At 44.3% G+C, this 23,183-nt stretch overlaps 1 protein-coding gene across 2 annotated transcripts in view; it reads left to right on the top strand.

Moving 5' to 3' along the window:
• Positions 1-23,183, top strand: part of ERN1 (endoplasmic reticulum to nucleus signaling 1) — a 125,732-nt gene that overhangs the window by 87,266 nt on the left and 15,283 nt on the right. For both annotated transcript variants that reach the window (XM_048490950.1, XM_048490951.1), the window contains 11 exons: positions 289-411; positions 2,172-2,273; positions 3,861-4,122; positions 8,481-8,559; positions 11,115-11,280; positions 12,361-12,479; positions 12,907-13,098; positions 14,001-14,262; positions 16,251-16,341; positions 20,308-20,497; positions 22,578-22,677. In XM_048490950.1, coding sequence (XP_048346907.1) covers positions 289-411; positions 2,172-2,273; positions 3,861-4,122; positions 8,481-8,559; positions 11,115-11,280; positions 12,361-12,479; positions 12,907-13,098; positions 14,001-14,262; positions 16,251-16,341; positions 20,308-20,497; positions 22,578-22,677 — 1,686 coding nt within the window. The remainder of the gene's footprint in view (positions 1-288; positions 412-2,171; positions 2,274-3,860; positions 4,123-8,480; positions 8,560-11,114; positions 11,281-12,360; positions 12,480-12,906; positions 13,099-14,000; positions 14,263-16,250; positions 16,342-20,307; positions 20,498-22,577; positions 22,678-23,183) is intronic.

Here is a 23,183-nt window from a genome sequence, read left to right as displayed (position 1 = left end):
TCTGTCCAAGCCCCTTTTAAAGCTATCCAGTTTATTGGCCATCACCACCTCCTGTGGCAGCATATTCCAAACACCAGTCACACGTTGCGTGAAGAAGTGTTTCCTTTTATTAGTCCTAATTCTTCCCCCCAGCAAATGGGTCATCCCATTCTGAACATAGAATGGGTCATCCCATTCTGAACATAGGGGTTACACAAGCTAGTTGTAGAGGGGGAACTTGGGGGTGTGGAAGGTATCATGTGCATAACTTAATTTAATGATATTGAAATGCTGATCATTCCCAATTAGGAAAGAAGCAGGACAGCTGGTATGTGATAGACCTCATGACAGGGGAGAAACAGCAAACTTTGACGTCTTCCTTTGCCGAAAGCCTTTGCCCTTCTACATCTCTCCTGTATCTTGGCCGAACAGGTAAGGATTTTTTTTCACCCCTTAAAGTGTAACCATTGAAAGCAGGGGTCTGCAACCTGCGGCTCTCCAGATGTTCATGGACTACAATTCCCATCAGCCCAGGCTGAACGAGATACATTTTCAAATTGTGAGTTTTAATGGTTATGACTTCATGTTAGGGTAACGCTTTCTATAACATCTTTTTTTTTAACTTGGGAAACAAGAACTGTCATAGTATTCCACATGCAGTTGCATCAAAGATTTAGATAAAGCCCTTAACCATACTGTCCATTTAATGTCCAATTCCCTGTCCAAATTTCCAAATCTCCTAGAAATTTTTAGGTGAGCCAGCGTGGTGTAGTGGTTAAGAGGAAATGGATTCTAATCTGGAGAACCGGGTTTGATTCCCCACTCCTCCGCCTGAGTGGCAAAGGCTTATCTGGTGAACCAGGTGTGTTTCTGCACTCCTACATTCCTGTTGGGTGGGCTTGGGCTAGCTAGTCACAGTTCTCTCCACACTCTCTCTGTCCTATTTATCTCACAAGGTTGTTGTGGGGAGAGGAAGGGAAAGGAGCTTGTAAGCCACCTTGAGTGTCCTTACAGGAGAAAAAGGTGGGGTATAAATCCAAACTCCTCCTCCTCTTCTTCATCTTCTTCCTCCTCTGCCTTAGGCATGGTTAAGTAAGTTCCATTTATGGATCTCTACCATAAAGTTGGTTAGTAATTTTCAATGCAGAACCACATCCACATATAAATGAAGTTAAGTTTTTGGGGGTGCAGAGGGGTTTCCTCAGCTGCCAGTACTTTACATTTATTTAAATGAATCCTCATTTTCCACTTTGTTGCCTATTTATGTAATTCATAGAGATTCTTGCCATCTGAGTTTGCACCATCCTGAATAATATACTGTACACAAACTGCACACAAATAATGTGGGCCTGCACCATTCATTCCTGATGCCAGATTATTTATGAATAAATTTAATAGCACTGGCATCAGGACAAATGCTTAGTTCCTTCCATCTATGCTTGCTGCATTTACCGAAGAGCTTTTCCTAAAGGATTTCATCAACAGCTCTGTGTAACTGGGGTGCTGTGTGGTTTCCAGGCTGTATTTTTTATTTTTTTAATTTATTTATGGGATTTTTATACCACCCAACCCCCGGAGGGCTCTGGGCGGTGCACAACACAGATTCTACATATAGTATATACAGACAAAACCCCATTAAATTAAAATAATCTGAAGATGCCAGCCACAGATGCAGGCGAAACGTCAGGAGAGAATGCTGCTAGAACGCGGCCATACAGCCTGGAAACCACACAGCACCACAGTGATTCCGGCCGTGAAAGCCTTTGACAATACATAGCTCTGTGTAAGTTCAACTGTATTATTTCTCCCCAAGGTATATTCCAATGGCAAACCTTTCCTACCTTTGGCATCTAAGGCTGATTCCGCACATGCAGAATAATGCACTTTCAAACTGCTTTCAATGCTCTTTGAAGCTGTGCGGAATGGCAAAATCCACTTGCAAACAGTTGTGAAAGTGGTTTGAAAACGCATTATTTTGCGTGTGCGGAAGGGGCCTTCGAGCCAGTGTGGTGTAGTGGTTAAGAGAAGTAGTGATCGTTCAAATCTTCCAAATGTCAAGGGAAAAAAAACACCAAAGCCTAGGAACAGTTTGATGATGGGGTGTGACCAGCATGCTTCATTTTGATGATTGTCTCACAAGAGCAATGCTGGTGTTAGCCCACACAATGCACATGGCTAATTTCTTTTGACAGAGTACACAATAACGATGTACGATACCAAGAATAAAGAGCTCCGATGGAATGCCACCTACTTCGATTATGCAACCATGTTGCCCGATGAAGATATGCAGTACAGTAAGAGCTTTGTTCCTAATGAAAGCCTAATGTGCTAATACTGCAGACTTTCGCCGTTCCGCAGGGCCTGCAAGACCTGGCTTTTCCACCAAGCCTTTCCCATCTAGCCAGCTGGATTAAAACAAATTACAGTCATCTCCTTTCGGTCTCCGGGGGTGGGGGGGTGGGGCAGTGGTGGGATTCAGCCGGTTTGCACCACTTCGGCAGAACCGGTTGTTAAAATGGTGCTTGTATACAACCAGTTGTTAAATTATTTGAATCTCGCCGCCAGAACTGGTTGTTAAATTATTTGAATCCCACCACGGGGGTGGGGGGTGGGGGTGGGGGTGGGATACTGAATTAGTTGGAAGTGATTGTTTTGCTATCTGCTTCTATACAATTTTGTAATATATGGTATAATGTCATTAGGCGTTTTGCACTATTGTTTTAACTTTTGTATAGCTTTTTTAACTGTTTTATGGATTGTATTTATTGATCATTGTGAACCACCCTGATTCCCACGGGGTTATGGTGGGATATAAATATGAAAATATTAGCCTTCGGTATGAACCTTTAAGGCACTCTGCAGCCTGGGGCCCTCATACCTGAAGGACCATCTCTCCCCACACAGCCTCTGCGTTCTGCAGAGGCCAATTTACTGGGGAACCCTGGCCCCTCCATGTTATGGCTGGCCTCCACCCAGGCCAGGACCTTCTATGCCTTAGCCCCTGCCTGGTGGAACTTGTTGCCATCATCTGTTTGAGCCCTGGAGGGGGTAGTCGTTGACTGTGTGCCGTCCCCATAATCTGTTCCATCTTATCCTGTATTTGATTCTGTGGTTGTACCATCCGGACCAGCCCGTGGAATGAAATGCTATTTGCCATCTGTAGATCCTGTGTGTTTTTACCATTTAATTATGTTATAGTTTATTGTATTTATGGGATTTGATATCGTGGTGTTTTAATATGTTTTTTTAATTATTGGTATAATTGGACCAGATTCTTACAAACATGTTACATAATTTACATTTTGTCCAAATTGTACCTTTTCCCCCCTTTCCCCCCCCTTTTCCCCCTACCTCCCTAGGGATTTTCTTCTTCATTTCCTAAGTAAGCGGCAGCAAGTTCATCCTTTGTAGCCTCTTCTCCCATCTGTCTTCTGTGACTCTAATTTCTCTCATCCAATCTGTAAATTCAGTCCATATCTTCATAATTTCGATCTGTCTGTCTTGCCATAATTGGTTCCGAGACATTATTTCAAAAATTTCCAACTGTACTTGTTCCCACACATACTCTAACCACTTTTGTATTGTCCACATCTTCTTATCTTTCCATCCCAGCGCAATTACTGCATGAACTCTTCTTATAATTTTACACAGTAATCTTCTTTTTTGTTCTATTCTACTATTATCCAGTATGCCCATAAAGAACAATTCTTTATTTACTGCTATTGTTTTAATATGTAATTGTACACCACCCAGATGGGGGTGGGTGGTCTATTAAGTGGAAAGAAAGAAAGAGAGAGAAAGAGAGAGAGAGAGAAACAAACAAACAAACAAACGGGCATAGGTGCAACCTCTCTTTTTGTTTGCCTCTGTCTGCTTTCCAGAAATGTCTCATTTTGCATCTAATGGAGATGGACTGGTGGTCACTGTGGACAGTGAGTCTGGAGACATCCTGTGGATCCAGAATTATGGCTCTCCGGTTGTAGCTTTTTATATATGGCAGCGGGAGGGTCTGTGGAAAGTAATGCATACCAACGTGGGGGTAGAAACACTGCGGTACCTGACGTTCATGTCTGGTGAAGTTGGACGCATCACAAAGTGGAAATACCCCTTTCCTAAAGAAACGGAGGCCAAGAGCAAATTGGTGTGAGTATAAGTTTAGTGATTTTTTTTAAAAAGTGTTTATGGCTAGTCAACTCAGTTTCTCTCTCACAGAGAAGGAGCTCATGTTTTAGGAAGAGGCATGGGGCCACCCATGGAGACATGGGGCCACCCATGTTGCCGGGTGCACGCCTGTGGGGCGCCCAGCAGGCTCCTCCCCCCCTCGCCCACCGACCACTGCCGCCGCCGGCTGTCATCTCCCTTCCCCGGCTGTCATCTCCCTTCCCCACAGGCTCTGAGGCTTGACTTCAGGGAAGCTGCCGCTCGGGCAGCCTGTCTCTATGATTTCTTAAAAGGGCAATGCTCCAAAGATTGCTTAATTGTGTTGCCCTTTTAAGAAATCATAGAGACAGCCTGCCCAAGTAGCAGCTTCCCTGAAGCCGAGTCATAGCCTGTGGGGAAAGTAAATGGTGAGTGCTGCGTGCTTACTCACGAGTAAGCGGGGCTCCGTGGGGGGGGGCGCCCAGAGTGTTTTTAGTCTCCAGGCACCATTTAGACCCGGTATGCCACTGGTTTTGGGAATGCTCTTACATTGCATACAACCAATGTTTAAATGTGTTATGTCTTGACCCTGCGGAGTTATGTGCTTCTGCCACATTATTCATTTAAAAGACTGAAATCTTTGTGTGTTGAATAGGATCACAGCCTTTGGGTCTTTCTGGCTGATTCTTTTGTCACTGTTGTCGTTATTAAAACTATGTCTGGCTTGATCTTTGTAAAATTCCTGATGGCATTGCAGCGCCATAAATGTTCAAGTTACTACACAGTGGTCACAGTGCCTATCTGCACCTTATACTATTTATGAGGCCATTCCAGATCATGTTGTCCCACGTTCTGTCAGATATGCAGTTCTTCGGAGCTCTCTCAGCCCAACCTACCTCACAGGGTGTTTGTTGTGAGGGAAAGGAGTTTGTAAGCCCCTTTGAATCTCCTTGCAGGAGAGAAAGGGGGGATATAAATACAACTCTTCTTCTTCATCATGTACCTGGGAATTAAGTTTCTTTTTAAAAAATGTTTGAAATAAAGTTTATTTAAACTTGAGTATGTTTAAATAACATACTCCAGCTTGTCAATATCCTACTTGAGTTGTGGTGCCCAGAACTGGACACTGTATTCCAAGTGAGTTCTAACCAATCCAGAATAGAGTGGTACTTACCTTGATCTAGACATTATACTCCTATTGATGCAACCTAGAACCACACCGGCTTTCTTAGCTGCCACATCACAGTGCTGAGTCGTGTTCAGCTTGTGGTCTACTAAGACTCTCAGATCCCTTTCATGTGTACTGTTGTCAAGCCAGGTCTCCCCCATCTTATACCTGTGCATTTCATTTTTTCTACCTAAGTGTACTTCCGTAGATTTCTCCCAGTTGAAATTCATTTTGTTAGTTTTGACCCAGCTCTCTAACCTGTCCAGGTAATTCTGAATTCTAACTAGACTAGAGGGCTTAGCTAGACTAGAGTATTAGCTACTCCTCCTAATTTGAGCTTGGCAGCCCCATTCAAGAGCCAGATGCACAGTGCCTGGCTGCTCCCCCCAAAGATGCTTCCCAATGCTTCCCACCAATCATTTCAATTTTCTCTTCTGCTTTCCGGCTGAAGAATTTTGCTTTCACAGTTAAAGGCTGTTTAGGCAGTTTCCCCTTGCCCAGGACTTTGTAATAGGCCGAGTGGACCACATCCATCACAGGTGCTAATCCAGCCGGATGTTTGGCATAATTGAGCCTTGCCTGCTCACTGACGAGCATCCAGAGTTTACCTAGATTGACTGTAGGGCAGAAGTGCTGGTTCTTCTTCAAGTGGTAGTTCTCACACCAACTTTCCCAAAATAACCAGGATGATATTTGTCAAAATTAATTCTGTGGTGATGCATGCCTCCAGCATTACCACGTCCTTCAGGACACTTCCTATGTTTGCGGATACAGCCATGGCTATGGCTGACATGACCCCTCAGTGTCCAACTCTTCTTCTTCTTCTTCTTCTTCTTCTTCTTCTTCTTCTTCTTCTTCTTCTTCTTCTTCTTCTTCTTCTTCTTCTTCTTCTTCTTCTTCTTCTTCTTCTTCTTCTTCTTCTTCTTCTTCTTCTTCTTCTTCTTCTTCTTCTTCTTCTTCTTCTTCTTCTTCTTCTTCTTCTTCTTCTTCTTCTTCCTCTTCCTCTTCCTCTTCCTCTTCCTCTTCCTCTTCCTCTTCCTCCTCCTCTTCCTCCTCCTCCTCCTCCTCCTCCTCCTCCTCTTCTTCTTCTTCTTCTTCTTCTTCTTCGTCTTCTTCTTCTTCTTCTTCATCATCATCATCATCATGTGCCTGGGAATTAAGTTTCTTTTAAAAAATGTTTGAAACAAAGTTTATTTAAACTTGAGTATGTTTAAATAACATACTCCAGCTTGTCAATATCCTACTTGAGTTGTGGTGCCCAAAACTGTGTCCTGATCTTCCTCAGTTTGGAAGGTATCTTGCCAGGGCGGAAAAATGCACACCTGGTCTAGAGCAATTGGGCCCATAAAGAATGGTTAGGCCTGACCGACGTTCCAAATGACTTTCTCGGTTATTCAGCCACGTAGCTGTGATTTTGGCTGCAAGCATATCTTGTTTTCCCAATAATCAAGCCACTGTAGTTTAACACGGGGAAAATATAAGTCACTGCCAACACTTCAATTTCAGTTCAGGTTTGGAGTCCTATATGGAGTACGGTGCTATATAAATGGGCTTATTGGCTAGCTAGATTGGAGTCCTGTAGCACCTTGGGGCCAACAAGATTGGGGGGGGGGATGAGCTGCCCAAAGGGAATCTAGCTCAGTGGTTCTCAACCTGGGGGTCGGGACTTCTTTGGGGGTCCATCGACCCTTTCACAAGGGTCGCCTAAGACTCTCTGCATCAGTGTTCTCCATCTGCAAAATGGATATATGTTAGGGTTGGGGGTCACCACAACATGAGGAACTGTATTAAAGGGTTGCGGCATTAGGAAGGTTGCTTTCACCTCCTGCATGTGAGCTCCCAAAGGCACCTGGTGGGCCACTGCGAGTAGCAGAATGCTGGACTAGATGGACTCTGGTCTGATCCAGCAGGCCAGTTCTTATGTTCTTAAGGTTGAGAACCACTGATTAGCTGTTCAACACAGTTGCCTTCTGACATTACTTACTAGCTCATATCTGTTCTTCACTTCTTCTTCCACTTCCTACTTAAATAATTTTGGAAACTTTAGAAGTCTTTTAAAAATCTCTTCCTTAAATAAAGCTGATCTCTTTCTGTTGCATTGTAGAGGAATGCTCGTTTATCTCACCTTTTGTTTTGTTTTTAACTCTGAGCAAACTCAAGTAAGTAAGTCCTTCACTCCACAGTAGTCTTGTTTTGTGTGCATTTTCTCCCCTTTTTAATTGAGTTGTAGATTGAATGCTTGTTCTTCAGTGCTGAGGTGTGAGAGGGGCAAACCGATTATCTATCTCTGTGGGGCGGCCTGATAGCCTGCGGCTGCAGGGGGGGGGGGTTGGTGGAGTGCAGCTGCGGTGCATGCCATTTGGTCATGTGTGGGTGCCCGGCGCTCCCCACGTGACCAAAAGGCGTGAGCCCGTGGACATGGGTGATCCTATGTCCCTATAGGCCAGTGGTGGCGAACCTTTGGCACTCCAGATGTTATGGACTACAATTCCCATCAGCCCCTGCTAAGCCCCTGTAGTCCATAACATCTGGAGTGCCAAAGGTTCGCCACCACGGCTATAGGCCATACGCCTCTGACAGTCACGGTCCCTCACTCCCTTCCTTTCAGTGACTGAGAAGGGCTGGGGGGGGGGGGGATTTCCACCCCACCAGCTTGACCACCAATAGAACCCAGTCAGCCTGAGTCCCTGAGACAACAGGTGGAGAACAGTGACCTTCCCTGAGCCTTTGTCATTGCTTGGGGGTGGGGGGGGGGGTTGAGAGGAAAGGACGCTCAGATGGCTGCGCCTCAGATGCTTCCCACAGCCACTTGTGCCGTTGTAGTTCCGGAGAGTGGGCCCAAGAAGTGTCCCTCCCCTATCACCTGGAGGAGGGCCCGGGTACAGTACCTTCTGTTATCTAGGCATAGGGAAGAAAGGCAGGAGAAGGGTTGTGCACACAAAGGAGGGGGATTGATAACCACCACATTCTGTTCGTCGCTCCACATTGGTTGTTCCTCTTCTGTTGAAGCCCCACCCTCAAGTCTTTTCTGCACTGTGACTGGCCAAGCCTTCTCTGTGTTACGATTGGCTGGGAGTGAGTCGTCGCTACCTCAGCCTGCTCAGTTATAGATAGAGGTGTTCGTAGATGGTTGTGTATGGCTTTAAACACAAAATCACGTTGTAAAATTTTCTTTCTGCTTTTGTGCTTCTAGGCCAACACTCTATGTAGGAAAATATTCCACCAGTTTGTATGCATCGCCATCAATGGTTCACGAAGGGGTGGCTATTATGGTAAGCTGTGCTTTTTAATAGTAAAAATCCCCAGATGCAGAGGAATGCGCTGAACTCTTTTCCACACTTCTGCTTCTTTGGAACTGGGATTCCCATCTGATTTGACTGTTGCATAAGCACTGAGCATCACTTCCCTATTCCCTAATTACACAAATGCCAGATCCTTAAGAACATAAGAACAAGCCAGCTGGATCAGACCAAAGTCCATCTAGTCCAGCTCTCTGCTACTCGCAGTGGCCCACCAGGTGCCTTTGGGAGCTCACATGTAGGATGTGAACGCAATGGCCTTCTGCGGCTGTTGCTCCCGATCACCTGGTCTGCTAAGGCATTTGCAATCTCAGATCAAGGAGGATCAAGATGGGTAGCCATAAATCGACTTCTCCTCCATAAATCTGTCCAAGCTTAGTCACAAAGCTCAGTGTGTGAGAATGGCCCGTTCAGTCTCAGCCCAACCTACTTCACAAGATCACAGTAGGGATAAAATTGGAAGGGAGAGAACCATGTATAGCAGATCTGTATGCTTTGGGGAAAGAGAATGGGGTGAAAAATGTGGTTAATAGTAATAAATATTTTAAAATATACTGTACTTTTTTATTCAGAATGCTTTTAAGAAAAAAATGTCTTCCTTTCTACAAAGTACTGTGTGTCTGTAAACTGATGTTATTTGGATCCTTAAACAACAAGGATTAATTCATGGACAAACACTGTTTCTCTAGAAACGTAGCACTGTTTTGAGAACCAAATATCCAAGCCCTTCCCTCTATCTTACAGTAGACGTCTCAACAGCCTGAAGTGGGCTTATAGGGAATCTAGAGGAGATTGCAAAAAATCCAAACTTCACATACACGCTACAGGGGTCAGTGCTATCAGTCACAGACCAGGAAAGGGATTTGGGCGTCTTCATTGATAGTTGTGAAACAGCTGTGAAAAAGGCAAACTTTATGCTGGGGATAATTAGGAAAGGAATTGATAATAAAACGGCAAAGATTGTCTTGTCCTTATATAAAATAGTGGTTCGACCGCACTTGGAGTTCTGTGTTCAGTTCTGGTCGCCACATCTCAAAAAGGATATCGAAGAGATAGAAAAAGTGCAGAGAAGGGCAACGAGGATGATTGAGGGACTGGAGCACCTTCCTTATGAGGAGAGGCTGCAGCGTTTGGGACTCTTTAGTTTGGAGAGGAGACGTCTGAGGGGGGATATGATTGAAGTCTATAAAATTATGCATGGGGTAGAAAATGTGGACAGAGAGAAATTTTTCTCTCTCACAATAGTAGAACCAGGGGGCATTCATTGAAAATGCTAGGTGGAAGAATTAGGACTAATAAAAGGAAACATTTTTTCATGCAACGCGTGATTGGTGTTTGGAATATGCTGCCACAGGAGGTGGTGATGGCCACTCACCTGGATAGCTTTAAAAAGGGCTTGGACAGATTTATGGAGGAGAAGTCGATCTATGGCTACCAATCTTGATCCTCCTTGATCTGAGATTGCAAATGCCTTAACAGACCAGGTGCTCAGGAGCAACAGCAGTAGAAGGCCATTGTTTTCACATCCTGCATGTGAGCTCCCAAAGGCACCTGGTGGGCCACTGCGAGTATCAGAGTGCTGGACTAGATGGACTCTGGTCTGATCCAGCTGGCTTGTTCTTATGTTCTTAGAGGTCATTTAATACCTCGTCTGTCTTAGTTGTGTTTTGTCTGATTAGAGAAAACTGTTTTGACACTGTATGTAACAGGAATCAAAGGCTGATTTCCTTGAAGAAGAAAAAGAGAAATATACAGTCTGACAGCGGGGCAATATATATATTCTTTATTAACATATTTATACCCTCCTTTAGTCCCCATTGCAGTCCCCCAAAATTGATAACAATGTTATTCTTCCCTTTTCCATTTTATCCTCACAACAACCCTGCGAGAGGAAAAGAGAAAATGGCCCAAGGTCACCCAGCAAGCTTTCATGGTAGAGGGGGGATTCAAATTGGGTGTCCCAGATCGTAATTTAACACTCTAACCACTCCCACCACACTGGAGACAACCATTCTAAATAAGAGTAGAAGGCAGAAGTAAGAGACTGTAGCAAACTTGTTTCCAAAGGTAGACTTACTCATAATCAATCCACAATACTTTATCCTATATGAGTTGCAGAAACAGTCTTGGTTCTATGTTGCAGTAGTTATGGCTAAAGTAAAGACACCACTGGCCATATACCTTTGCAGTGCCCAACCTTGAATTAATGGCCCAGGTAAAATACCATAAAATACCTGCCATTATTTTCTGAGGAGTTTACCCCTATGTCTCAAAGGGAGACTCTTTATGGCCCATAAGTCTTTGAACTGGATGTTTGTTGGTTATCCTTCAGTAGGCAACAGAAATGAACTTGACTATATGCCATATAAAATGAAGGTAACCAAATAAATCCAAGTGGCTTATCATACACCTTTTTGTTCTGCCTTTTGTTTAAGCACTAAATGTTCCATTGCTGTGTTCAAAGAAGAGTTGCTAACAATCTCTCTCTCTCTCTCTCTCTCTCTCTCTCTCTCTCTCTCTCTCTCTAGCCCAGGGGAAGTGCAATACCGTTGATAGAGGGTCCAAAAACACGTGGGGTCACTTTTGAAGACAATGGGGAATGTGTTATCACCCCCAGTACCGATCTAAAGTTTACTTCTGGATTTAAATTCAAGAACAGACTCAACTATTTGAGAAATCACTGGCTTTTAATAGGTATCGGAATGTAATCAGATGTCTTTTGTAATGCACTGCCCTCTGGTGGACAAACTCCAAGTTTAAATTAGCGAGAATATTCAGATTTACTATTTGTCTTTTCAGTGAGCAAAGTTCTTTCCAGTTCCTCAAAGATAGAAGATTGAAAAGGTCATAGGGACATAACAGAGAAATTCCTTTTTCTATTAATTTGTTACTCATACTCCATTTATCACTTACAGGTATTTAGGAACAAAGAACTTGATTGGTTCTGGTGGGTTTTCCGGGCTGTGTGGCCGTGATCTGGTGGATCTTGTTCCTAATGTTTCGCCTGCAAAGAACTTGATTACATCTCAGGTTTTAAATGTAGTTCTACATGTTCTGGCCTCCGTCTTGTAAAATGTGTATCGGAGTGCTGAACTGGGGAAGGAAGCCACTGTCTAGATCAGGGGTCTGCAACCTGCGGCTCTCCAGGTGTTCATGGACTACATTGGCCATGCTAGTAGGGGCTGATAGGAATTGTAGTCCATGAACATCTGGAGAGCCGCAGGTTGCTGACCCCTGGTCTCTTTCCTGCTCAGATTCTTTAATCCTAAAATATCCTACAAGTATTGCAAAACTAAAACTTGAGTGAACAGGCCCCTTTAATTATTTACAAAGTTCCGTGCCATTTTACAGTCTATAAATGTGAGATCTGTCAAAATATTTAATGCATAATTACCTTGTAAAATTCATTGTCACTGTGGAATGATAGTCAGTAATTTTAAAAAATTAGATTGCTTCACAGAGGTTTACAAACAGGCATGAACTGTGATTACTGAATGGAAAATCCGTGATCATCATACTATATTCTGGGACAAACAAGAGGGTATAAACTGAACAAAAGCTAGCCATTACAGGAAAGGTGGTGCTATTTGATTGTAGGTGGGGTAGAAATATTTGGACCACATTGATTAAGTGGAATAAATAAATGCTGGACTGGTTAGACAATTGTTCCTATATTTTCTGTATTTTACTGTTTTTTTCCAAGTAAGTAAGTAAATGATATTACCGACAGCTTCTTTTCCTTGAAAATAATACAAGCTGTATTCCTGTTTCAAGGTCACCATGAAACACCACTGTCAGCACCAACAAAGATCCTGGAGAAATTTCCAAGCAATTTGCCAAAACGGCAAGAAAATATCATCCCAGCGGATTCGGACAAAGCAGCTTTTGAAGAGGTCTGCGAATCGTTAACAAACATGACAATTAAATCATATTTACTGTATTTAAAGGGGTGGACATAGCCAGGGAAATGTGAAGATTTAAGATTTTTCACACAGTCTCGTGCAAAATTTAGGATGAGTTTCTTTCTCTATGTGTCTCTTTGACGGAATGAGCCATGGGCAAAATTAATGCTTACATCTCCCCAGTCCCGTTTGTTTATTTGTTCATGGAATGATTTCTCCTAACATTCTAATAATTCTGTTTTGAACAGGGCAATGGTCCTCCTAAGTCTGTTGAATCCAGTGCCTAGGACTTCGTTGTAACTTTTCAATAAATAATGCTTGTAATGAATGGGCATCGCAAGCAGCTGGCCAACTGTAATGGAGGAATTTTGTTTGTATTGAGACTTCTGAACTAAGACAGTCTTTGTTTCTGTCTTAGGCAATTGATATTGCAGGGCATTCCACAAGAGACGTGCCCCCTCCTGTCCCAGAAGTTGCTGAAGAGATGCTCAGCCAACCTGTGCCCCGGCCGGAAGCTCCCGTGGATTCTATACTGAAGGACATGGCCACTCTCATCCTTAGCATGTTCTTACTTGTTAGCTGGATCGCCTTTATCATCACATATCCAATGGTAATGGGCTGGTGTGTGATCTTCTTGCATCCTGAATAGGATTTTGCAGCAGCATAGCCTGATGCAGAAGACACAGAAGTAACCAGGCATTTATTAATGGCTTATTATGCAATTTTGGTCGGCCCCATGGTGAACATAAATTCTCTTTGAGGCAGAGTTTCCTTTATGGACACCTTTTTCCCCCTGCCAAACTCAACTTGCAACAGATCTGATAAGCCCCACGGTTTCTAAGAGCAGGCAATTTACCTATCTTTCCCTGCCTGTTCAGGGAAAGCAAAGGAGACCACTTGTCCGTTCTGCTTGCTTCACCTTTTCTGCTCACCTCTGCCTTCCCCCATTCACACACAAGCAGTTCCATCTAATCCTGAGCAGACCTTTTTGACGAAGCAACGGCTGTCCTTGTTTAAAATTTTTCACACAAACATCCTATCACAGGAGCGATAGAACATTAAAACACCCCAAAAAAATTAAAAAGAAGGCCAAAAAAGGCAGCAATGAACCTAGCAGCCTGGAGCAACCCAGAAGCAGGAAGAGACAAAAAATTTTATTTTTATTTTATTTATTTTTCAAGCTAATATACCGCCCAATCCCCGAAGGGCTCTAGGATCAGAGTAAGCAGTGGCATGGATTTAAAGGGAGAAATCTGAGGCCCCCAGTTTAAACATGAAAGTGATGCTGTTTCAGGGTGGGGGAGAATCAACCCCAAAAATCCAGTTTACCAGATAAGCTTCCACAGCTCAAGTGGCAGAGCAGGGAATCAAACCCAGTTCTCCAGATTAGAGTGCACCTGCTCTTAACCACTACACCACACTGGCTCTCAAAAGCAGAATCTCACACAAACACTGACAAAGGTTTTACAATTTAATTCTCAGTGTATGATTTTTTTTCCTGCCCTCTTAAAGAGTGTGCACCATCAGCAGCAGCGCCAACATCAGCAATTCCAGAAACAGCTGGAGGAGAAAATCCAGTTGTTGCAGCATCAGCCCTTCGGTCCTGCCATTGATTTGCCTCCAGAGGCAGACTTCTTGGACGGTTCCGTTGCAGTGGCAGAGAGCTCAGCCACCAGTACTCCAAACATGTCCCCGAAGGCATCAAATCACTCTGCGTATTCCAATGTGTCTGCCTCTGATGTCGGGAGCGGTCTGTCCACTGAGCAGGAAGACGGTAAGAAAGATGATCTAATGTTCCTTGTAGTGAGACTGCCAATTGGCATTTCTTCCACAGTCTAGCAACTAGTGAGTTAAGGTTGGCTAGGTCGGACTCTGATTTGGTCTTTGACAAATCACCAGCAAGATGGAAAAGCGAGCTGATGTGAACAAGATGTAGTTCAACAAGGACACAGTTCTACATCTGGGTAACAAAAATGAGAAATGCACATACTGGATGGGGGATGCACTCTAGGTAGCCCTGTGTGTAAATGAGACGGGCCATAAGCCAAACATGAGCAACCATTGTGATGCAGCGGCAAAAAAGACTAAAAGATGTTGGGGTATATCAACTGAGCCATAATGTCAAAATTGCAAGATGTCATAGTCCCGCTGTATGCTGCATTGGTAAATGCATAGAGTACCTTGTGCAGCTGGAGAGCTCACTTCAAAAAGGATGTAGACAGAGTACCTTGTGCAGCTGGAGGGCTCACTTCAAAAAGGATGTAGACAGAATGGAGCGGATGCAGAGGAGAGTGACAAGGATGATCGGGGTCCGGAGACCAAGCCCTATGAGGAAACGCTGAAGGACTTGGAATATTCAGTTTGGAGAAGTGGAGGTTGAGAGGGGACATAATTGCTCTGTTTAAGAATTTGAAGGGCTATCCCTTAGAGAAGGGCAGGGAGCTGTTCCTGTCAGCAGCAGAGGTTAGGACTCGCAATGGGTATGAATTATGGGCAGAAAGGTGCAAGCTAGATCAGGGGTAGGGAACCTTTAACACTCAAAGAGCCATTTGGACCCGTTTTCCACGGGAAAAGAAAACACTTGGAGCTGCAAATAATTTTTGACATTTAAAATAAAGATAACACTATATACATATATAGGGTTTTTTTACCTTTTACTCTGCTCATTCTGAGAAGCACATGGATGTGCCCGCCCTGCTGGCTGCAGGGCGGGCAAGGATGAAGCCGGCGGCTCAGCCTCGCTGGCCACCGGGAAAGCACCCACCCCGCTCCAACGGGGCGGGCGAGAGGGGAAGCCCATGGCGCGGCCCAGCCGACCATGGGCAGTTGGTGCGCCCACCCTGCTGCCTGCAGGGCGGGCAAGGATGGGGTCGGTGGCTCAGCTCGTGGAGCCACAGTGCAAGGGCAGAAGAGCCGCAGGTTCCCTACCCCTGAGCTAGATATTAGGAAAAGATTTTTTACAGTAATTCAACAGTGGAATTGGCTGAGAGTAATTCAACAGTGAGAGTAATTCAGTGAGAGTAATTCAACAGTGGAATTGGCTGCCTGGGGAAGCGATAAGCTCCCCCTTACCAGCAGTCTCCAAGGAGTTGTTGGATCACCACTTGTCAGGGATGCTCTAGGCCAGGGGTCTGCAACCTGTGGCTCTCCAGATGTTCATAGACTGCAAATCCCATCAGTCCCTGCCAGCATGGCCAATTGGCTGGCAGGGGCTGATGGGAATTGTAGTCCATGAACATCTGGAGAGCCACAGGTTGCAGACCCCTGCTCTAGGCTGATCCTGCATTGAGCAGGGGGTTGGACTAGATGGCTTGTCTAGCCCCTTCCAACTCTATGATTCTATGAATGCCATATTGGTGGGACAGCCCCTAAGAACACCCCTTTGTGTGCCTTCATTGTAGAGATTGGTGCAAAGTAGCTGTATTCCAGAGTGTACTTCGATGCTATTAGAGATACAAGCAACCATTTCCCATCCTCCTACCAACCATCTGCTTCCTTCATGTGAAGGATGAGGAAATTTTTATACAAAGTAATGCAGATTGACTGGGTCCAGCCTCCATTACTGAAGGGGCTATACCACATAGTAATATTATTAGCACCTATTGCAAGATGGAACATGCATTCCTAGATCTCACTGTTCGCATTAAAATATATTTTTTTAAAGCTCCATATTAAGTGCTGAATGTCTAAATCCGTTTGAGGTGTGTACCCAAAAATGTGAAATGCAAGGCACGACTTTCTTTTTCTTCCTCTGATGCTCAGATGCAGACACAGGTGTCATAACAGTTGGAAAGATTTCATTCCACCCAAGGGACATGCTGGGACATGGAGCCGAGGGAACGATTGTTTATAGGTAAGGTGCCCAACATTCTTTCTGTACTTCAGTGAATAATGGCAGTGAATAGTGAATAATCTCATTCTCTTACTGGTATACATGTGATAAATGAATATTGCCACTAGCAACATTTTCATGCAGAGAAACGACTATTTGAGCTTTTTTCCTTGGGGAAAATATCTTCCTTGCATTCTCTCTTAACAGTCAGGTCTTGGACTAATAACCAATAAGCAGACTCTTGATACAGGATCAGTAGTCTTTATTGAGTTGGCATCAAGGACTCAGCTTCAGAAAGCCATTTCTGGAGGTCCTGGCTTTTACAGTCATATTTATTCCCCCTTGGATCCCCCCCTCCCAACTTCCCAGAGAATGTGAGAAAACAAGGTGTGAAAGACTTTGTTTTCAAAGACAAGTATCCCAAGGCCAAGCGATAGTCTCTTGCGGGGTTGCGCCTGTAGCCTCCACTATCTCCCCCTCCCATCTGGAGTGCCTTGCAGGGTCAGCCTAGTTAGCTCCATTTCCAAGCGCATAAAGACAGATTAAAGAAACAAAAGGCCCATTAACCTATGACAGGTGTGGTTACATGGAAGGTCAGGGACCAGGGCCCCGCCCCAACAGTACCAATGCTTCATTGTCCAGGTGGCGATTCCATCACTCGTGGTCTGATGCCAGGAGGTAGCAGGCGCCACTCCTGACATTAACAGTGTAACATCCATTGGTTGGATTCAGTCATTTCTTTACTGAGAGATTGCAACTGTTCCCTCCTCCCAGAAAAGTTGATTATCCGGGGCCACAAGATTTTCACTTTATACTGAAATACAATCCAATACAATCCAAAAACCTTTATTAGGCGTAAACCAGAAGTACCATACATTCCAAATACAAAAACAGGATCATTGTTATATATCATGTAGAACATGAATTAAAAATGTAGCAACTGCTTCAGAAATTTCTACATTAGGGCTGTTCAATAGCATGGGCTCATTCCGCACACGCAAAATAATGCACTTTCAAGCTGCTTTCACAATTGTTTTTGCCATTCCGCACAGCTTCAAAGAGCCCTGAAAGCAGCTTGAAAGTGCATTATTCTGCGTGTGCAGAATGAGCCTTAGATATTTTTAGTTTGTCTGAGAGAAACATAAATTCTAGAGGTAGTAAAGCTCCCAGATCGGTTCTAATATCATTATACCTCAAACAGTAAAGCAGGATTTGAGGGATTGAGTCTATAGCATTGGGACAGTACCGACAGTAACGCTCACTTTGTGGGATGTTAAGGAAACGACCTTGAAGATAGACAGAGGGGAATGAGTTGCACCTTGCTCTTGTCATGACCCATCTGCACTTATAATTATCAAGCTGTTCTAAGTATACAGCAGGGCTAGATTTCGGGGGTGTGATCTCAAAGTATAGAGGGGAACAGGAGCTTTGTGCAGCACTCAGGAGAGATTGGTATTCCTGGTCGTACAGTCTGATCTTTAGATGATAGTAAATTTCCGTGGCGGTAAGCATATGTAGAGACTCCCATGAGAAACCCAAGGAGATACTGAAATACATCTTTAGGTCTTAAGCCAAGTATGGTCTGGTTCGTGGTAACCACTGCTACCTCCTGTTAATCAGTGAAGAGACTATTTATGTCTGACTTTTCTATTTAAAAATAAATACTCAAGATATCCTATGATAATAAGTGCCAAACAAAATATTTAAAATAAATAGCACTCACAGAAACAAGCAATTCTTTTCAGTGCACACATTTATCTCTGAATTTGGTAGATTTTTGTAATGTTTTAATAGGAAATTTTCCTTGCTTAATGTTTAGTTGTGGCATATCATCCAAAAACTTTTCCTTGGTGGAAGTGCACGACCTTAATGTAAAACTTTGAGGTACCCTAAATATGAGACTTTTTAAAGAAATCATTGTAACATGAGATAAAAATATGATGTGAAAACATTTTCACTTGTATCTTCAAATTCAGTTGACCTTGCTGTACACTGGGGAGACTGAGGTTCACATTTGCATTCATACGTGACCATTCATTTCTTCTGTTTCTAGTGTACATTTCGTATTCTTCACGTCAGCACACATTGGGTTCTGTGGGCTGTTTTTTTGAGATAGGGTTGTTTGCTACTCATCCAGGGCCCCTTCTGCACATGTAGAATAATGCACTTTCAATCCACTTTGACAATTGTTTGCAAGTGGATTTGGGTCGATTCCCCATGGTGAAATTCTATCCAGATCAAACCTAGTTCATAAAGAATGCACCTTTTCATTGAGGTTTCAACCTCCCCACCATAGCATGTATTCAGCGAAGACATGTAGGCCTATCTTGGATCCCAGAAAGGAAGCAATCCCTACTACCATCCGATCTCCTTTGCGGGACTCTCCTGATTGGCTGGCTTGCCGTGTTGGGGCAGGACCTTTTTGGGGCAGGACATTTTTCCCTGCGACTTGCTAACATGAGGTTCGCTCGTTTGCAAGGATGAACGTTTAAGTGTTTAGGCGCTAAGCAGGTTTTCGCTTGTTTAGAAGGGTGAACGGTTAATCGTTTAAGCAGTTTTTTGTTATGCTAACGTCTCTCGCCGAGACCAATGGCGAAATTAAAACCCGGAAGAGGCTGCACATCCATTGCTCAAAGCTGATTGGTTGCTAGACTTGCGTCACGCTCCACGGCGGGAAGTTCAAACACAGATTGGACCACCCCATGAAACTGGATCGAAAGCGTGCTAAGGGAAAAAGTTGTACTTGCAAGCAGATTCTGCCGGGACGCAGGATAAGGGGGAGAACGAGGGCCAGAAACGGGATGAATCCCTGTCCGTCGCTCAAGCAGTTGAAACCTGGATCTTGTTGAAACCTGGATATTTCCGTGGGGAATCGACCTTGGCTATTCCGCACAGCTGCAGAGTGCATTGAAAGTGCATTATTCTGCATGTGCAGAAGGGGCCTAGGGGTTGCTTCTCGTGTTGCTTTTTATTTCTGTGTTTAAAAAGCCATGTTTCTGATCCTATTGTCTTTGCAGGTGGGCAGTACGCTTTGTGTTTCAGCTTACCAATCTGTGTATCCAGTGTGTTTCTCTATCTAAACTGAACTGAAATCTCTTTGAATATGAAGCTATTGCTAGACTGATGTTAAAAACTGGCTTACAGCAAATGGCTGAAAGCGCTTTGAGCTCTCTTTCCTACTGTTTATGTATTCCTTCATAAAACTTACCAATGAACCATACTCTGGTATATAATTTTGACATTTAAAAATATATATTGAAGAGAGAGAGCTCAAAGTGTGCTTAGAATACTGTGAGCGTCTTTTTCATGCCTGTTTATGTCGACTGGAACCCATCTTTCAGCCTAGCAATATGAAGGATTGGAGCACCTTCCTTATGAGGAGAGGCTGCAGCGTTTGGGACTCTTTAGTTTGGAGAGGAGACGTCTGAGGGGGGATATGATTGAAGTCTATAAAATTATGCATGGGGTAGAAAATGTGGACAGAGAGAAATTTTTCTCTCTTTCTCACAATACTAGAACCAGGGGGCATCCATTGAAAATGCTGGGGGGAAGAATTAGGACTAATAAAAGGAAACACTTCTTCACGCAACGTGTGATTGGTGTTTGGAATATGCTGCCACAGGAGGTGGTGATGGCCACTAACCTGTGGATAGCTTCAAAAGGGGCTTGGACAGATTTATGGAGGAGAAGTCGATCTATGGCTACCAATCTTGATCCTCCTTGATCTCAGATTGCAAATGCCTGAGCAGACCAGGTGCTCGTGAACAACAGCTGCAGAAGGCCATTGCTTTCACATCCTGCATGTGAGCTCCCAAAGGCACCTGGTGGGCCACTGCGAGTAGCAGAGAGCTGGACTAGATGGACTCTGGTCTGATCCAGCTGGCTTGTTCTTATGTTCTTAAGAATGACTCGCACAAACAAGGCCCTAGTTGAGTGATGTGGTTAATGGTTGAGGGGTTTCACTGGTATGTGTTGGAACATCTCCAGGGGGACATTTGATAACCGAGCAGTAGCCGTGAAGAGAATTCTGCCCGAATGCTTCAGCTTTGCTGATCGAGAGGTGCAGCTGTTGCGAGAATCGGACGAACATCCAAACGTGATCCGCTATTTCTGCACCGAGAGGGACCGCCAGTTCCAGTACATAGCGCTTGAGCTCTGTGCTGCCACTTTACAAGAGGTAAGCTCTGGGTTACATATACATTTGTGACTGCTACGGCAGCGGGAGACTCGGCAGCTCAGAGGAGAAAGGGTGAAATGCTCAGGCGAAGTCATTTCTTGGATGTGGTTTAGAGTACACATGATCAGTGTGAGGCAGCAGCGTGATGTGGCAGCCAAGAAAGCCAATGCAATTCTGGGCTGCATCAACAGGACTACAGTGTCTACCCTGTTTCCCCGAATATAAGACATCCCCTAAAAATAAGACATAGTAGAGGTTTTGTTGAAGTGTGAAATATAAGGCAGCCCCCAAAAGTAAGACATAGCGCATCTTTGGGAGCAAAAATTAATATAAGACACTGTCTTATATTCGGGGAAACACGGTAGATCAGAGGTGTCCAACTCTGGTGCTTCAGATGTTCATGGACTACAATTCCCATCAGCCGCTGCTGATCATCAGCCGCATCAGCCGATGGGAATTGTAGTCTATGAACATCTGAAGCACCAGAGTTGGACACCCCTGGTCAAGATCAAGAAACATAATAGTACCAATCTATTCTGCATTGATCAGCCATCCCCTGAAATAATGTGTCCAGTTCTGGGCCCCACAATTCTAGAAGGATATTGATAAGAAAGAATGGGTCCAGAGGAGGACAACCAGAATGGCAAAAGGTCTGGATTCCATATCCTGTGAGGAGTGGCTTAGGGAGCAAAGTATGTTTAGTCTGGAGAAGAGAGGGTTAAGGAGTGACATGATAGCCATGTTTAAATATCTGAAAGGATATCATGTTGAAGAGCAGTTGTTTTCTGCTGCTCTAGAGCAGTGGTTCTCAACCTTCCTAATGCCGGAACCCTTTAATACAATTCCTCATGTTGTGGTGACCCCCACCCCTAACATTTATCCATTCTACAGATGGAGAACACTGATGCAGAGAGTCTTAGGCGACCCCTGTGAAAGGGTCATTCCACCCCCCAAAGGGGTCCTGACCCCCAGGTTGAGAACTACTGCTCTAGAGTGTAGGACAAAGATGAATGGATTCAAAATACAGGAAATGAGATTCCACCTAAACGTTAGGAGGAACTTCTTTACAGTAAAGGCTATTCGACAGTGAAATACACTTCCTCGGAGTGTGGTGGAGTCTCCTTCTTTGGAGGTTTTGAAACAGAGGCTGGATGGCCACCTATCAGGAGTGCTTTGATTGTGTATTCCCACATGGGAGGGAGTTGGACTTGGTAGCCCTTGTGGTCTCTTCCAACTTTCTATGGTCCTTACCATAGTGGGTTTTGTTCTGTACTTTCACTGCTGTAAGGTCCAAACTAGACAATACTTTTTTAGTGATTTTTAGTGATTCATGTCTGAATCCTGCCAACCCAAATCACTTTTTCCTCAGTCTGAGGGCAGCTGCAGGGAACTAAGTTCCCAAGGGGCCCAATTCAGATTGTGCTCATGGCATGGAAGGAGGCGAGGCTTCAGCCACTCCCATACTTGGGGGGAGACTACGCATGCAGCCCCCCTCCACCCAATCAGAGGTAAAAAAAATTGTGTCATCTATTTTGGATCTAAATAGCCCTGGATCACTGGCAGTAAAATAACTAGAAGTCAGACGTATTGCTACCACTGTGGCTTAAGTGTGGTTTTTATATAGAATCATAGAGTTGGAAGAGACCCCCAGGGCCATCAAGTCTAATCCCCTGCAATGCAGGAACACATAATCAAAGCACTCCTGACAGGTGGCCATCCAGCCTCTCTTTAAAAACCTCCAAAGAAGGAGACCCCCACCACGCTCCAAAGTTATGAATTTCACTTTCAAACAGCCGTTACTGTCAGGAAGTTTTTCCTGATGTTTAGGTGGAATCTCCTTTCCTTCACCCATTACTCCTGGTCCTAGTCTCTGGAGCAGCAGAAAACAAACTTGTTCCCTTACCAGCATGACATCCCTTCAAAAGGCATGTTAAGGCTGGAATGGAATAGAATATTCCTGATTCTATTCCATTCCAGCCTTTAACATCACCTTGAGCAGATGCTGAGTGCTTAAATTATATCTAGAATCCTGGGATGATGCTGCACATTTTAAATTAACTTTGTGTTGTGTATGTTCTAGTATGTGGAACAGAAGGACTTCAGTCACCACGGTTTGCAGCCTATCACTGTCCTGCAACAAACCATGTCTGGCCTTGCTTATCTCCACTCTCTCAATATTGGTGAGAAGCATCGTATTTTAATATCCATTTCTTTGATGATGGCTGTTATTTCAGAAAAAAGATAGATCAGATTTTTTAATTCATAGAATTCTGTATGACTTGGTAAGTCACCCACAGTAAGTCAGACTGTAGCTGAGGTAAATTTTAAACCCAGGCCTCCCTAGTCCAAGAATGAATTTTTTTAAAAAAAAACTCCTTTTTGGACTTGGAGGACCCGGGCGTGCCATTGGCATCACATGGGGGATGTAAAATCGCTCCCCACACCCCTCCCCCTTGCCCCGCCCCAGGCCAGCAGAAGCCCGGAGCAGCCTGGTGGGCCCAGCCAGGTTGCTTTTGCAGCCGGCTGAACTAAGAGCCCTTCATGCCCTTATATAAAGCAGTGGTGCGACCGCACTTGGAGTACTGTGTCCAGTTCTGGTCGCCACATCTCAAAAAGGATATTGAGGAGATAGAAAAAGTGCAGAGAAGGGCAACGAGGATGATTGAGGGACTGGAGCACCTTCCTT

The sequence above is a fragment of the Sphaerodactylus townsendi genome, linkage group LG03 (assembly GCF_021028975.2).
Source record: "Sphaerodactylus townsendi isolate TG3544 linkage group LG03, MPM_Stown_v2.3, whole genome shotgun sequence".
Lineage (NCBI taxonomy): Eukaryota > Metazoa > Chordata > Lepidosauria > Squamata > Sphaerodactylidae > Sphaerodactylus > Sphaerodactylus townsendi.
The sequence above is the reverse complement of the archived record's forward strand: the minus strand, read 5'-3'. Positions and strand labels throughout refer to the sequence as shown.